At 37.5% G+C, this 17,453-nt stretch overlaps 1 protein-coding gene across 5 annotated transcripts in view; it reads right to left on the minus strand.

Annotated features, from left to right (window-relative positions):
- Positions 1-17,453, minus strand: part of taok3a (TAO kinase 3a) — a 61,850-nt gene that overhangs the window by 27,626 nt on the left and 16,771 nt on the right. For 2 of the 5 annotated variants that reach the window (XM_085426269.1, XM_085426270.1), the window contains exons 2-4: positions 11,539-11,652; positions 2,599-2,838; positions 92-163 (exon numbers count right to left, since the gene is read on the minus strand). In XM_085426269.1, coding sequence (XP_085282395.1) covers positions 92-163; positions 2,599-2,730 — 204 coding nt within the window. In that variant the 5' untranslated portion in view covers positions 2,731-2,838; positions 11,539-11,652. Of the gene's footprint in view, positions 1-91; positions 164-2,598; positions 2,839-7,212; positions 7,528-10,823; positions 10,876-11,538; positions 11,653-17,453 lie in introns of those variants that run through there. The other 3 variants (XM_085426271.1, XM_085426274.1, XM_085426272.1) reach the window with 3 other exon arrangements.

Consider the following 17,453-nt stretch of genomic DNA (forward strand, 5'->3'; position numbering starts at 1 on the left):
TGATATGGTTCCACAGACAAAACCATCTAAAACTGGAGCATTCACATTGTATGTGCCATATCTACATTTTCCAGCATGTATATTTTCTTACTTCAGTAGTCTGCTTGCCATTATAGGACATCTTTTTGATGGCCACCACCTCGTTGGAGTAGGAGTTCCGAGCCTGAGAGAGAAAATAGAAAAGATCACACTCTATTAAGGTCTTTAAACACAAGGTCTAAATGCTTAGGAAAAGAAAGCTCACACGAAGACAAATACAGTAAACCTCCCACAGGATATAACAAGGCCTCATGTTTGTTTTTGTCATTTTTTTGTTTGTTTTCGGTACCTTTAGGGTACCTTTTTGGTCCCCTAGCCACAAAGTTATATTGGCATTCTACAACATAAACATACATACAGACTCAAAAGTGATCTTAATGCCCACAGGGTAACCTTTGGTCTTCTATTAAAATGTGAAAGTTAACATCAAAAGGTCACTACATAAATATTATAATTATAGAAAAAATATAACATAACATGTACCTAAAAAGCACGAGCTATAGCAGCCTGTTATTGGACAGTGGTACATATTAGTTCAGGGACCAATCTAATGTAAAACATCCAAGTGCAAGTAAAACTAAATACTTACCTTAATCTAAAATAAATATCCACCTGAACAACGTAAATCAGGTGAGGTTTATCTATAGCCACTTTAACTGTTTGAGTTATCTGTCCACATTTACATTTGCATGCTAAACCCATGGTGTTAACCTCTGAGGCACTTTGCCTCAGGGACAGCTAGGCTGTGGCTCAGCCTAAGCCCTTATCTGAGCTTCATCCCATATACAATTGAATGGGAAATTCATGTTGAGATTCAAATGGAATTACAGTAACAGGAGGCAAGAGAGTATTCCCATTTGACTTTTTTTCAGATTAATTTGATCCCAATGATTGCCTGTCAGTTTATGCATAAGAGCATGCATTCCTCTTATTATAGGATACAGCTAGATGGCATTACATATGAGGAAACAAAAATCAATCAAAACTAAGAAATTTAAATAGGCTAATTGTATTGCTAATTGCATTAGAAGGGAATGTGTTACTAATTACAAACTCTTTAATTCAGCAACCATTATCAGGGTGTGTGTGAACCCCTTGTTGGTGTTGGGTCTGTGTTCTCAGGAGGTAATTTCCCCTTGTTTCCTTCTGTAATGGGAGTTACTCGTTTGTCTTTACACAAGTACAAAAGCAGTCACAGTTATAGTTAGGGAATTTATGTATTTGACAATGCACATTTACTGTGGTAACTACTGTATTTTTTTTCTCCTATAGTCATTACTTTTACAGATTCAGACTAACTTCAAAAAGAAAACAAACAAACAGTGTCCTTTGAGTATCCACTTTCTAAAAATCAGGTGAGAGAAGCTCCGATTAGCCACTAGTAATAGATAACAGCAACTGATTCACTGATGTACTGATTCATCTCTCAGGCAAAAATTCATACTAACCTGTCTTCAGGTTGGAGTGTATCAGAATGGGTTAAAAAAACAAAACAATAAAAAAAAACAACCTTACCTGCTTTGAATAGAAAATATTGTGATGTTTAAATAAATACTGTTCTTAAAAGATATAATAAATTAGCATATATGAAACATAAGGGAGTAAGTAGTAGTAGTTTTTGTAAAGCTGTAAACATGAGTTGCCATTGACAATGATTTTATATATCATTTTAGATGATAGTATCGTATGTAGCGATTTTGTATAACACAATAAAAACTTTTCTTTTTTTTTTAATTATAATGTATCCTTAGTTCAATCACTGAAAAAATAAAGCTATTAACAACATTTACAAAAACTGCCCTTGCTGACAGCAAGCACTGTTGTAATAGGGGTAGTACAAGTGTGTCAGTGAGCACAGGATTGACATCAGGGCAGGATTTAGACACACACTGGAGATTGTCAGCCAGACGGACATGGGTACTAGGACTACTACTGATGTACTGGTCGTGTGTACGTGTACATGACATGGGATAGTAAAGCCCTGGCAGTCAAGAAAATCCTCCCCCTTCATTGACTACTACTTTGTATTTATATATCAACAGAACAGCTGTCTTGCAAGGCAGGGAGGAGGCTTATCGCCCCTAGTCCTGCATCTGGAGGAAAAGGGAGAAAGGAGGAGAAAAAGGAGAATACAGGATGCTTTTCATTCCCTCCTCCATGCAGCTTTAATATCAAAGCTTGATGAGTAATTAGTGATGATGAGATTAATAAGAAACAGAAAAAGTGCTGAGAGAGGATCTGTCTCCACTTAACTGCTTTCAAAGAGCCATAATGTGGTGCACTACATTTACAGCATACATATTCCTTTATTCAGCAGGAAGTGTAAGTATGTGCGTATGTAACTAGCTAATAACAATGATAAACTGCAATATATAATGTTAGAAGTGTTTATGCAACTTCTTAAATGATCCAACCACTTTTGCTGTTCTTTCAGATCTGTATCACTAAAGCTGCAAAACTCAAATTAAGTGCTTTAAATCTATCTCAAAATGAATAATTTCTAATTTACTTCAAGGCCTTTGAAAGCCAGAGTTACCATAATTGTGAACTGATACTTACAAAGTAGACGGCCCCAAAGCTGCCATGGCCGATCTCATGCAGGTCACAGAAAACGTCCTCTGGGTCATCTTTGAAGAAGAGGTCAGCCAACTCGGGGTCCTTCGGTACTCCTTTCCGTGTGGACGACGGCATTATGTGCTGGACATGGGCTAGGCGCCAGGGACCGCACTCACATACACGCTACTTCTGCTACTACCACCACCAAATATCCACGACGGGTCCGGCATTGGCCAGCTAGACCTGGGAAAAAGAAAGGTCAAGAGAATAGACTATTAGGCTGATATTTACTGCTGTGCACTGGATAACAACACATTTGTTTCCTAGCATATATGCTAAAATTAGATGCATTTATACCCAAGGATGGTTGTTGATACTTGTGAACATCCAGACACTGTTTGATTTAATGTCACTTCACAGAATATCCTTATTTCATGTGCAATATGCAGGGCTTCTTTGAGTATTTTCATTAGTGCTTCTCATTGACAGCTGATAGGTGATAAGACAGGAAAAAAATTAATAAAAAAATGTTTGCTAATAATGACGACGATAGCCGTCTAGTCCTGCTGCTCATCACACACAGTCACACTTGCATACACAGTCACACGCACATGTTTGACAGCAGAAGTTGAGTCACTGATGCATCATTTCCACACATGGACATAGTGCCCGCGCACACACACAAACACACTAATGCTGACTGTTTTGTATCACAAGGCTGCAGCCAGGCCATCAAGCGTGTATGCATCCTGGACACCCTGCTCCAGTTAGCTTCGTTGAACATGCAACACACATTCACACCCATGCACGCAGGCGCACAGCATCTCTCTGATACCAGTGTCTCTCATTCTCTCCCTCTCTCTTTCTTTCTACCATGAAATCTGTGTGCACATCAGCCAGATGCAGCAAGTAAATCTGGCTCCAAAGGCCAGCCCCACACAGACAAAGCTGACATACAGGCAGAGGCAGCAAGACACACAGGCACCCAGGCCAAGACACGAAGCATCAGCATCATCCTAATCCTCTGCTCTTAAAGGGATCTAAGCCATTGCACCCACTCCAAAAATATCAGTCTTAAAGGCAAAGTCCTGAGCCCTCTGTGCCATAGCACCAGACGCATAATGATTCCAGCCTTGGGGTTTTGAATATGGACAGAAATATGTGTCACTAGGCTTCGTGTATGTTTTGGTTATTGGAATTTCGTTTGAGAAACATGGATTTTTTTTCCAACACATGGCCACAAAAAGCTAAATAACAGCTTTTATTGTACTTTAAACTGTCCACTTGATGTAACCAGGAAGCTACTGTTAGCTTCTTGTGCTACTCTTGATAAGTTTTTCCACAGATATACTGGGCTGATGACACTACCCAATTCAATGTAAAGGATATGAGCTTGGACATAAGTAAGTTTTAAAGACTTTTGAAATATCAAAGTAAGTAAAGTGAGTGGTTTGCAGCAAAAAGACTTGTTGCTGTGCTTCATATTCCAAAATCTAAATATAAATCAAAATATACAGTGACACTGCCCACAGTCTATTTCAGTGAATGTTAGAAATAATGATGAAGAAAACCACAATGACACACATGCTGCTTCTTATGAACTTCTGCATACAGAAAGGTCTCCTGGAGCACTGTGACAGCCTGCTGCCATTTAAAAAGCTGCCGTAACATCTCAGCTTTGCGTAAATCAGTTGTGCTGTAGCCTGACTAAAATCAATTTCATGGCATTTAGCCCTGGCTTCTCTTGAAGAATGCTCCACAACATTCTTGTAAGTAGCCACAGATTTACACATAAACAACGGCCATGGTTCCAGTTTATCAGCCTGTATAAGGTGAGAGATCATACATGCAGGTTTACAAATTAGTTTAAGGCATCTATTGGTCATAGAGGGTTTTTTTCTCAGAAACATAAAACCCTAATATGGCTTCTTCTTCATGACTACAATAAAAATCTTACAGTTGATGAAGTGTGTACAATATAGCAGTGTAGCTGTTTGTACACAAACTTCTACTGCGCACAGTTACTGGTGCAGCTCGAAGCTCTTTGTGATCTCATCAAATATCCAATCAATGAGCTTTTTCAATAATGTGGGTTGTAAATTAAACATTAGTACTATTTTATTAATGTGTATTTTATATTTATTCCAACATAAAAGTGCAATAAAAGAATATAAATCAGTTTAAGAAACGTGCATACATCGCCTTATATCTGGATGCATGTGTGTGCAATGTTTATTCTTACATAAACACACATATACAGCAGTAAGTATTTAATTTGCTTTTTCCTAAGTGCACCTACAATATGAACCTGTGTGTGTCCATGTCTGTGTTAGTGACTCTGAAACATTTGTCTGTGTGTCTCCTGGTTGCATCAGCCCCGTCTTTCTCTCATCTCTCCTGCTTAAGCTCTCTAACATAACTACTTAAAAAAAAAAAAAAAAAAGCCTGACACAACCTCCATCTCACCTTTCTCCCCACACCCACAGCATATAGTGCACATAAGTACAGATATACATGTACATACCCTCACTATGATGCATTCATTAGTTTGTACAGGGTAACAAAAATGAGAGGGGGGAGAAAAAAAAAAGTCCAACAGAGTAAGTGGGCTTTACCCAAACTCTGAAAGCTGATCTAAGCCACAAAGATAGAACAATCTCCTGACTGTTTCCAAGAGACAAAAATGAAGCAAATGAACACCTAATTCATGTGATCACTGCAGAGACTGAACACCTTCTCTCATTCTTTTCCATTCTTCCTCCTCCAGTCTCCCGAAATGTGTGAAGTGATGCAATGTGGCAACAACAGGTTGTAACTCAGGGGGCTTCGTAAACCTGTTACTAGCCCAGCAAAGCCCAGTGTTTGGACAGTTTGCTCTGTGTGTGTGTGTGTGTGTGTGTGTGTGTGTGTGTGTGTGTGTGTGTGTGTGTGTGTGTGTGTGTTAAGGATCTATGAATGGCATTGTTCTGAGAGAGCTGCTTAGGCAAATGGCTTAGACAGATTAAATGCTTGTGTGTGTAAATTTTTTACAACATACTCAGAGCCACATTTTCAAATAATGACACTATACATATGCGTAGGTGTGAATCTTTTTGCATGTGCAGAAATAATGTACACCTAGTGTGTAAATGGGATGTGTGTGAGGTGCAGGTGGGTAATTAGGCTACCGGATTTGCTATATACAATAAACTATACATCATAAATACAAATTATGTGCAAAAGAGATTATGTGATTTATGCTAATCTGACTAGTACTTACACAAACACAGCTTCACTGGAGAATTTAATATGTTTTGAAGAGCAATTAGAAGGATTTTCCACTAAAATTCTTGATAGTGAGTTCATACATGAATTGGCAGTGTTTGGTCCCAAAAAATTCAAAACATACCGTTTCCAGGTAGGGGTTAACATTGACAAGCTTTTATCAGGTATTACCAGTAAAAAAATCCTGTCATGATATTTACAAATGTAATGTATTATCTTTCTAGTGCACATATTTGTTAAAAAAAAAAAAAAAAAGTTTAAAGCAACAACAGTGCTTGTATCTTGATACACTACACCAACAACACATTTATTCTAATGTCAGTAAACACAATCAAAAAATATTTATGGGACATATATAACATAACATTAGGCATATACAAGAAACATACAGTGTGTGAATGTGTGTGTGAATGGGTGGATGACTGGATATGTAAAGCGCTTTGGGGTCCTTAGGGACTAGTAAAGCGCTATATAAATACAGGCCATTTACCATTTACCATACATGCATAACAAAGCATATCCATAATACCCTTAGGCCCCCTCTTAGCATTGCTATCACTAATTGATGTGCCAACTGTTCTTAAGGACCACTCAAGCTGACAGATATGGCTCTATACCATCTGCGGCACTGCAAGTATTTAAATGGGACACCGCAATGTAAATAAGCTATATATCATAAAATGGTTCAGAAAGCCAATCATACCAATACTGTTCAAATTGAACATTTAGAAAGGTTTTCAATACAGGATTTGTATTCATTATTTTTTAAATGATTATATTCTTTTAAACAATACCTGAATAATAGACTGTGCAAGGGCATAAGAATTAACTGGGCTACCACATAGACAGATAAGAGAGAAAAGAGGAAACAGAATTGTTTTGTATTAGGGCTGCTCAATTAATCGAATTTTAATCACGATTACGATCTGGGCTTTCAACGATCATTAAAAATAACTGAGCCGATTATTAGCCCCTCCCTCATTTATCCGCGACACCTTAAAGGCCGGTCCGTGAAAATATTGTCGGGCATAAACCGGTCCGTGGCGCAAAAAAGGTTGGAGACCGCTGATTAAGAGGACCCGAGGGAAGCTCGGAAAGCTAAGCAGAAGTTATTTGGAGAGGAGAGTGACTGCCGTTGGTTGAAAAGAGAGGTAAAAAAAAAAAAAAAAAAAAACTTCAGTGGTGTTGCACACTATTTTATATTATTTTTTAAAGTCATTGTTAACCCTTTAAATCCGGTCAGAGCAGCACGCTCCGTTTTGTGTAACTACTTTTAAATCCCTGTAGAATCTGAACCACGTAAGCTAGCGCAATAATTTGTTTTGCATATGAAACCGGAGGAGTTGTACTTACAACTTATGCCATCAGCTTGTCCTCGGTCACGGTTTCCTTCCACATATAGCTTTGCAAAAATTGCATAAAAAGCGCTTGCAGGAACAAAAACATAATATTCCAGAAACACGCTTTGCCGATCCGATCAGCTGTTCATAACACTTCCCACAGTGAAACAGATGTCAGCGCGAACTGTCTCATGTCCGCCATTTCCTGGCCGAAACCGGAAGTGACGTCATTTTCGCGGAAATGTAGTTTTTTACTTGTAGACCTTAAAAACCTCTACTGGTCATGTTTGACTTTTCTGAATAGTTTCTGGGATGCTTAGAACTCGAATTGCACAGCTGGAAATAGTTTATTTTGATGCACCTGCTGTTTTCTTTGCAAATTTGCATCATAGGATTGTTTTTTTTGTTTTACCTGCAGTGTATATAAAAATTGGTGTATCTCCAAAATAAAACTATGAAGACACTCAAAATAAATTTCCTGTTGTTGTAAACTATTTTTTGCAACTTTTTTGTATTTAAAGTTTTGAAGGATAAGCCTCTTAAATTTCTCCAAGTAGAAATATATGTAAAAAAACAAAACAAAAACGATTTTAAATTTTTTTGTAGTTTATTGCACTTTTTTGCAATTAATGTAGTTACTATGGACTTAATGCATACATATTATTAAAATATGGGCTATAACAGTTATTTAGCAACTTGAAATGCTCCCACAAATGGCACTACAACATGTAAAAAAATAATATAAGCTCTGGCGGACTTGGTTCTATAGTAGGTCTTAAAGGGTTAAATAAATATCGTCAAATAATCGCGATCTCAATTTCAGTGAAAATAATCGTGATTATCATTTTTGCCATAATCGAGCAGCCCTATTTTGTATAATTGATATTATTGATAAATGAAAACAGACGACAGCTTCACAGAAATATTGAGTGTCTTCTGTGCAAAAGGTGAGTAAACTAATTCTGAAACCCACTGTATTGTACAGGAGTTATTAAAAAGGTTTCTAAGACCGTATCAATAATAATCAATAAATGACAGTATCAATAATTGCCTGAAAAAGACAAGCTTGGAGAAAGAAGAACATTTTCTTTGCATGCAGTCATTTACAGTAGGTTCACGTCTATCTAAAGTCATGTGTGCACAAATGAAGTACATGCTTCTGAGGTTGTTTGTGTACATTTACATCACAAATGCAGGTATGCACTAATGTATGTATGTTTATGTTTACACATGGATAAACAGGGTACTGTACACAAGCATGTATCTGCACCAATACATCAATGAGAGCACACAATTGCCCATATGTTTCTGTATAGCCAGGGGGGTTTAGCAGCTTACTGGCCCTCCTCCCAGCTTTAGACAGGAACAGGAATTAGACAGACTGTGGGAATTCTTACTGGGATTCAAATCACCAGCTCTAATCAGAAACGGGGAAAAAAAAAAAGAAGCAGAAAATCCACCAAACTGTACACTGAGGCTAGTCCTATGGTGGGTATGTGTGTGAGAGTGCAAGAATAAGAATTACGTAATAATCCAGTTCTCTCAACTCCTATCATGACATTATAGAAAGCGGGCTTAGAGCCTTAGTAGTGTGTATTAGTGTAGTAGTGTGCGCAGATAGAGCCTCACATCTCACTGGAGTAGGAGAAGGTTCTTGGAGGATACGGCATTTGTGTGTGTGACATGTGCATGTATGTGTGTGTGTTATGCCTCTGCATGGCATAAAATGGGTCAACCTTGTTATTGTATGAATAATATAAAAGCCTACTTAAATGCACAATCCAAGGTTGTATAGTGATGACAACAAGCCAAATTAAAGCTACAGATGTGATAACACTCTTTCTTATTGTGGAAAGTCTGTGAAGTGTATGTTCTGAATCAACACAAATGGCCATTTATTAAGGATAGACTACATATATTTGGCACAACCTCAATAGTATAATAGCTTAATTTGAATGGTAATTCTCCAGACTGCTGCCTGGCCACTGAGTTCAGGCAGATGTAGTGAACTGATGACTCTAAAGCACTCACAGGCAGTGGTGGAGTCCCCACTGAAGCACAAGCCTGAGGGTCATTTTGACCTGTCCTGAGGTTGAGCAATGATATTAAAATCAGGAACAAGTAGATAAAACTCCAAATGCAAGCATCAAGCAAACTGCCACCATCAACTATTAAGAGCATTATCTTTCTGCAATTTTGTAGACTCCACAAAGATGCACACATGCAACCTGCACCCTTCTCTCATCAAAGGAAGCAAAGTCTACCTGCTTCTATATGCATAATATTAGACAAATCACCCACCATTACATAATAAAGGATTGGTGGAGAGAGCAATAATAAAAAGGATAGATAATGTATTTGAAGAAATAGGTGTCAGGACTGTCAAAAACAGGTATATCAGTATTTTGCACATGTCTCAACTCTGTATATTTTTATATATTTTATTTATTGTTTACTCTATTTAATTTGTAAAATATGTGTACACACACACACACACACACACACACACACACACACACACACACACACACACAGAAAAATATTTAGTATACACATCCAGAAATGCATATACTATTATATATTGTACATATATTTATTAGTTTCAGATGTAGCCATTCTTGTATTTTGCTTGTTTACATTATTGTATTTTGCACAACTCTGTTGCTTGTGAAGCTCGCACACAAAAATTTCACTCACGTGTACTGTACCAATGTACCTGCACATGTGATGTGACAATAAAAGTGACAATAAAAGTGATTTGATTTGATTTGATTTGATTATTGGAGCTTTCAGTTTAAGCTCAAGGGTTATTTTTTTGTTTGTTTTTAAGGACAGATTTTGCAGTTTGTAGCTCTTATCTGTGTACTACAAATAACCCATCAAATTAAATTTATTATGGGCATGATATTCAGTCAAACAGAATCTAATATTCTGACACATGGGGTTATCATGCAAGATTAGCAGTCTGTTGGTTTGGTGAACAGAGTGGCCTGGAATGGAGTGAAATTCGAGGCCTAAATTATTGTTGCAGTCTGTCTCTGTTCACAGTTAATTCATCTTCTTTCAAATGGTAGCCACACTCACGAGGACGTATGCAGGAAGCATGAAGAGTTAGGCATATTATATAAAATAAACACAAAAAACCCTTTCATTTCTTTGACAGATAGATTTCCATTCTCATATGAAGCCATGACACAAAGCTGCTAAGGGCATTAACATTTAATCAGGTGGCAGAATCACTTCAGGCTATGTGAGCCCCTGTTTTCCTATGAAGAAAGTGAAGACATGAAACATTTGCAGCTAAAGTCAAAAGTTCACTCCGTTTCATCCTCGACACCTTGCCAGTTACATTTTTAAGCAGTATTTGTGACCTGTCTTATGGACCTGATTGTGAAGCAGCTCTCTAAAGTGTGAACTTAACAGATTCTTTGCCCTTGAGCTCACAAGACTGACAGTGAGGGGAAGTCGAGACATTTCAAATAAGTCTTTATCCTTGCCTAGAGAGGCGTTCTGTAACCAAAATCATTCCTCTCTACCACACCCAATCCCCACAAGCTTTTTTCCTCCCCAATCAGGGTGTGACTCAGCAGCAAGTTTTGCCTACGGAACAGAATGTACACTCACTCACACACGCGCGCTTTCCTTTTCACCGATTCCAATGATGGCTGTGGGCTCTCTGTGTAAAGATGACAAGTTGGCAGAAGGATTTACATTTTTGCCTAATTCATAAAAGACTGCAAACCACAGACAAACCTCAAGTTCTTCAATCGCTACAGCTTAGTGGTGCCCGAGCAAAATTACTTTCTATGGAAAACTGAAAACAACTGTGGTATAACAAAGTAAACCAAACAAAAACGTTCCTTTTAATGCAACCCTTGTCCACCAAATTCAACTGCAGTACTTAATCAGAGTCACTTCAAAAACACAATCACCATGACTATAGAAAAAAAGAACAGTGATGTAGCTGTGACATAACATGAACTTTCATTTTAATTTAAACTGCTGTTAACTTCAAAACTGGTCCAGGCAAGAAAGTTTTTTTCATGTCACAACCTGAGGAAAAATTCTTGCAAATCAGTGTGAAAGAGAGGTGATTGGCTGTTAAGTACATCAGAGAGCCAGCAGGGCAGAAGCTTTCAATATTGACCCAGTTTGCATTTGGCTGATCCCTGTGTCATCTGTCTTAACTGTAACATGAAGGGGATTTCTGACACACAAATGAATTCATTGTATTAAAAATAAAATAAAACAAAAAATAAAAAACTGCTCATAGACAGATTGTCATAATATGCAAAAACAATACATCAAACAGCCTCAGAGAGTCAAATACATAACCTACCTGTAGAAATGTGTTGAGGGGTATGTAGGACTAGCCTGTCTTCCCTCTCTCTTCTCGGTTTAAATCCAGTGTTGCATTTTTTCAGATGCCCTCATGACTGGTGGAATACTGCTCCTGGGGTTTAAAAAAAAAAAAGAAAGAAAAAAAAAAAAAAAAAAGAGGCAAAAACAAACAAATAAAATTTTGGGTGGGATATTTTAGACACTATGATTATCAATTTGATCTCGTATCATTAGCTTCACTCTGAAAGTGCCTACTTTGTCAACCATTTAGTATTTTTTCCCCATTTCACAACATTTTACAGTCTCAACAAGCATCTGAACTACATTTTATATCATCTTCCTTACTCTAGAGTACCAAAGGGTTGTTCATTGGCTCATAAAACAAGAAAGGAGGAAAGTAATATTTACCAGTAAGAACCATAAGGAATTCTTTACAGCCATAGGTGTAGTGCTCACAGAGTGTACGGTAACAAAGGTCACTAAATCATCACTGAGCGTAAATAATCAAAAGTGTCATGTAAAAATTTAATTTCGATTGATTGATTCATCAGGTCAACAGCATATATATGAGATACACTAAATTATAACTGTAACCATGCCATAGGTGGACTCTGGAACTGAAACAAATAGCATGACACATCTGATAACAGCAGATGGTGAAATGACTCAACAGCCAATGAAAATCTTTGTAGTGATAGATACTTATTATGTTCTCAGTTTCGGGAAAGATGGCAATGTAATTTCCATAACAAAAACAGAAAATTTAGCGGAAATGTAATCTGTGTACATTTTCTCAAAAAGGCGGGCTTGAGATGTTTTTTGCCTTAAAATGCTCATTGGTATAACTTTATTCAGTGCAGCAGTAAAAATACAGGCACCATCTTCATGGATCCACAGTCTACCTTTATGCAGAACGACAGATACAAAAACCATGTTCGTGTTGAGTGATTTTCTACACCCACTTGGCCATTTTCACAGGGAGCTCGAGGTCTATGCCAGACTACAGTCAGCTGACAACATCTCAGGCTAGATATCCGAGCATTTTATATGAAGAAGTGCTTCCTATTTTGCAGACAAATGCATCTTCTTTCAAATACATGAGTTCAAGGACACTACATACAGTGCTTATGGACACAAGCTTTTGCAAGCACACCCACAAGCAAGCATAATATTTTGTTTTCATCCACGTACACACACAGTATTACACATATAGTCGATTCACACATACACATCAAATCTGAGAGAGTTGTTCTGACAGCAGAGCGCTGTCAGCTACTGGGCTTTATTTCGTTCTGACAAGCAGGTGGAACAGCATCAACTACCAGTGAATCCAACCTCACCCACAACTACATAATCGTTTTGAGACGGGCACACAATAAAAATCAATTGTTGTCTCGGACAATCAAGATTTACAGTAGATCTGTTATTTAGGACACAAATGACACTGTGACCTTTTTGTTTGAGCAACCGAATTCCTGTGTCTAATCAAACTGGAATGAGTCCTTTCCTCATCTCCTCTGCCTCCCACATTACAGCCATTTTTACCCTTCTCTCTCTCTCTCTCTGTCTTATTGGTTAACCCCCACTACTTCCTCCTTTCTCTTTTTGATGGTGCCGAGTGGCAGATTGGACGCTCAAAGGAACCACATTCAATAATAAAACAGGGAGAGGGGATTCAGAGATGAGAGAAGAGAGATAAAAATGTATTGTGCCCCTTCTGAGTGTCCCTGAATGATTTATAACACAACTGACGCTTGCATGAGCCTCTGGGAAAGTTGTGGCTGCACTTCTCCTCCTCCTCGCTTACTCCACCCTGCCTGGCATTTATGACCAAGCAACAATGAAAAGAAAAATATGTACAGTCTATGTAGTGGGAATAAGTATAACAGTACAGGTTTATTTGCATCTTTTATTTGAGTCTTCGAGTTCTTGACGAGGTCAGTTTTATTTGATGGACTGATAAGAACATAAAGGCAGCATTGTGAGTGTTTTAAAGAGGTTTCGATTGTCTTCACTTTGAAATAAAATAATACATTTTATACTGATGTACTGTACTGTGTGAGCTATATAAGGGCTTTTAAAATACACTACTTTGAAATGAGTCAAAATCTTGTTCAGTTAATTATGTGACATGGCTGTACAAATTGTAATAATTTCATTGAAACAATCTTTTATCAAATTGGATTGCTGATTAATTATCTGTTAACTGAGCAATTAGTTAATGGATTAAGGGTTAGAGGTATAAACACAGAAAATGCATGCAGACTGTAAAGATACTTCATTTGAATAAAAAAAAAACATGAATATTTTATGTACAGTACAAAAATGAAGAATAAATCAGCAGAATGAGTTACAATAGATAAACCCTGTTGTCACAAGCGAACATAATCGAGTCTTAAGGCAATTTTGTAAATACTGGTCCTTTACACATTTTATGTGAATGAAACAGAAAAGAGGTCATATTAAATTTAAAAAAATGAAAGTTAAACTGGAATGTCTCCTGGCCTGGTGGCTGAGAAGCATACTGCTGCAATGCTAACCAAATGTTTCAGAGCATTCAGTGGATGTGCATACATGTGAGTCGTGGTGTTGGAGGAAAAGAGAAGGTTATAAAGGTTAGCGGGCCAGCTGCAGCATGACATGATGAAATGTGCTTTAACAAAGAAAAAAAAACAAAAAAAAACAAAAAAAACAAAAGAAAAACCAACAGAAAAATGGCTGAGACTAAGGCACAGAGCATGTGGTAATCACTTAAACAGTAAAGTTAAAAAAAAAAAGGGTTAGGGATATTGTGGGTTTGTAGAAGATAAGTTAAAGAGTGTGACAGCCCATGTGAAAAGTTTCTGATTTTAAGGCTCTTAACTAGTCCATGCTCACCTGTACAAACATAAATGAGTGAAATACTAATCAAATTACTTCTTATTCCAAGTTCAGAAGAATTAAGGTAACGTATGCTCTGGAAAACATGCATAACAGCATCTCTGACATTCTATGTTAACATTCTTTCATAAACTTCATTAGTGTATTGCCTAGAAATCAAAATCCTGAAATCCATCTCTTACTTTCTGTTCCTCCTGTTATGACACACTGTGATATGAATCAGAAATCTTGAGTCACATGTTGTCAATTTCCAAGACACAACTTGGCCAACAAAAACTGCTTCAACCGCCTAACATTGCATTTCTTATTTTTGGTTGAAAAAAATAAAAAATAAAACAAAAAAAGAAAAACTGCTTTCAAGGGGATTGGCCAAACAATTCATCAAGTGAGATGTCAGGGTGTCAAACATGGACTTTGTCCAACTTTAATCCCCTTTTAGTTTCAGTTTTTAGATGTAAAAACAAAATGTCACAAAACTGATTGTAGACGTTATAAACAATGACATCACTTCCTTCATGAAAACCTGGGGAATTTTGTGCAATCTAAGAACTGAAAGCACGAGAAATGGTGTCAGTAGCCAACTTTTGAATTATGTGCATAATTGGAGCACTAAAAACCAGTTAGGCTAGTTTGATAGTTCATCCTTCTTTTTTGAGTGTTGATTTTCCTAAATTTAAATGAATGACACTAATACTCAGAGTTTACAAATGTAATCAATGACTCCCAGTGTGGCTGAGGATGACTGAGGTGGGTTTTTGATGAGTCATTTTGGAGTTGTGCTTAAAATCATGTCCCATAGTGACACACCGCTTTATTTAAAGCCGAGGCAACCAAAATGCGAGGCTATTTCAACAACACGAAAAATTCTTCCCGGATGAAAATAAACTAATCCAGCGAGATAGAAAGAAACTAAACATTATGTTCTGATTATTCTGCCAGGGTGGCATGGTGTGGATTTTTATAGCAGTGACTCATTTTCACACAGTGAAGAATACACACATACACATACATAGTTTATGCTGTAAAGCAGGATTTGGAGACTTCAGGGCAGCTCTCATCTCAAGAGCTTAGTGGCACTACTGAGACATGCATGCATACAAACGCACAAACGCACACAAGACTGTTACCTTCTCAGATTAGTTTTAAGCCTAATGCCAACATAAATGTAGGCGTTGGTGGATTGAGGGACAAATACTAGACAAATAAGTGGCCCATCCACCGACCTAAACCCTGGGCCAATTCTTACTCATTAGTTTATTTGAAGTGATTCGCTCTTGTTGCCTTAAAGCAACAACAGCTCAGAACCTTACAGTGGGTACTTTATTTGTGCTTTAGATGACTTATGATGAACTCTGCACAGATTACTTTGATGGACCTCTACATTTCTATCTCGCTTAAGCACCGTGGGGATGAAGTACAGATTAGAGATGAGCTAGTGTGCCTACGATCGTGACTTAAACTAATGCAGAGACAACAAATGTAATCGGCAGCTTTATCAGCAGAATGGGGGGTTTTTTTTGTTTGTTTTTGGGGGGTTTCCATTGTGTGAATGGAAAAAAAAAATGTGGAAGACTTTTGGTCAGTAATCACATCCTTAAAGAAAAAAGGGAAAAAACTAAGTCCCCACTCTATAAAAAACTATGTCTGGATCGCCATAACTTTCACAGGAAGCATTTTAAAAATCATGCATAGAGCTAGAAAAGGCTCCGTGGCATTTGTCAGCTCTAGGTAAGATTGTCTGTTTACTGCTGTGTGAGGGGGAGGGGGAAAAAAAGAAGAAGAAGTGTTGTTATGCTTCCTACCACTGATTACCCTGAAAATTCACATAATGTAAAATAAGGATGCAAGGATAGGGGAAAAAACATCTGCAGAACTCTTGATTTGACTGGCCAAAAACCCTCACAAAAAAACCCAACAAAAAACAAAGGATTCATGTTCCCTGTAACACAAACACTAAATAAGAATGGTGTTAACAGAAGCGCAAGATGAAAACATTTTTAAAGTATACTCCAAATAATATCAGCTGGATGTTCCACAACACTTGTGGATGATATTCTGCAGTCACATGATTTAAACTATTTAGAGGGGGGCAAAAAGGCACCGCTCAACAACAAAACTGTATTCCAGCTGTGAAACATAGTGGAGGCCAATATCATGGCTTGCTACCCCAGGGCCTGGATGCTTTGCAATAACTGAAGAAACTTTTAATTCAAATCTGAATCAAGAAATTTTACAAAAAAAAAAAAAAAATGTCAGGGGAGCAGTCCATGACCCTAAAACGTCAGAGAGGGTGAGTGATGCAAGACAATTACCCAAAACTCAAAAGCAAATGAACAACACGATGATTTAAAGAAAAAGAGAGCACAAGAGAGACAAATGTCTTGTTTACCAATGGCCGCTGTGCCATGACCTGAAGAGAGCTTGTCAATCAAGTCATCCAATAAATAAGCCAAACCCATATTTTACAAAGATGATTTCTCATCAAAACAGCTTGGGTTCACTATATTTTGTTAGTAATCAATGCCAAAAACTGGTTATTCCAAATGGTAAAGGATTCAAAAACGTTTGTTCTTGCAAATACACTGCCAGAATACATAACAAAAACAGGTTTAAGAACCAGCATTTAGACAGAAGATAATGTCACTGGGTCACTAATGGTGGTGTATAAAGTGCGCAATACTGTGTCTCCAGACAGCTTTTTTGATCATTCAAGACAGAAAACTTTGAATAAATCTCTAATTGTAAAATAATGCCACCCAAATGTTCCCGGTCACTACTGTCATTAACACATGTTGATAATCTTAAATTCTTTCAGCCTTTAAAAGATATTCACTGTTAAAATGCATTTTCAAAACAGCCATGAAAGTCCCTGAAAGACAATGCTTCAAAGCGTCACTCTGTGCTGTACTCTTATTGAAGTGAAATTGAAGGCTGATACCCATATCTTCCAAAAGGTCAAAGCGCAAGTATGTGTAAATTGTGTGTGACGTGGGTCCAGTGTTTTGAGTGAGTCTAGTGTATAAGAGATAATGT

This window comes from Rhamphochromis longiceps, linkage group LG12 (assembly GCF_057381845.1).
Source record: "Rhamphochromis longiceps isolate RC_006_pf linkage group LG12, R_longiceps_female_GT1.1, whole genome shotgun sequence".
In the NCBI taxonomy this organism is placed as follows: Eukaryota; Metazoa; Chordata; class Actinopteri; order Cichliformes; family Cichlidae; genus Rhamphochromis; species Rhamphochromis longiceps.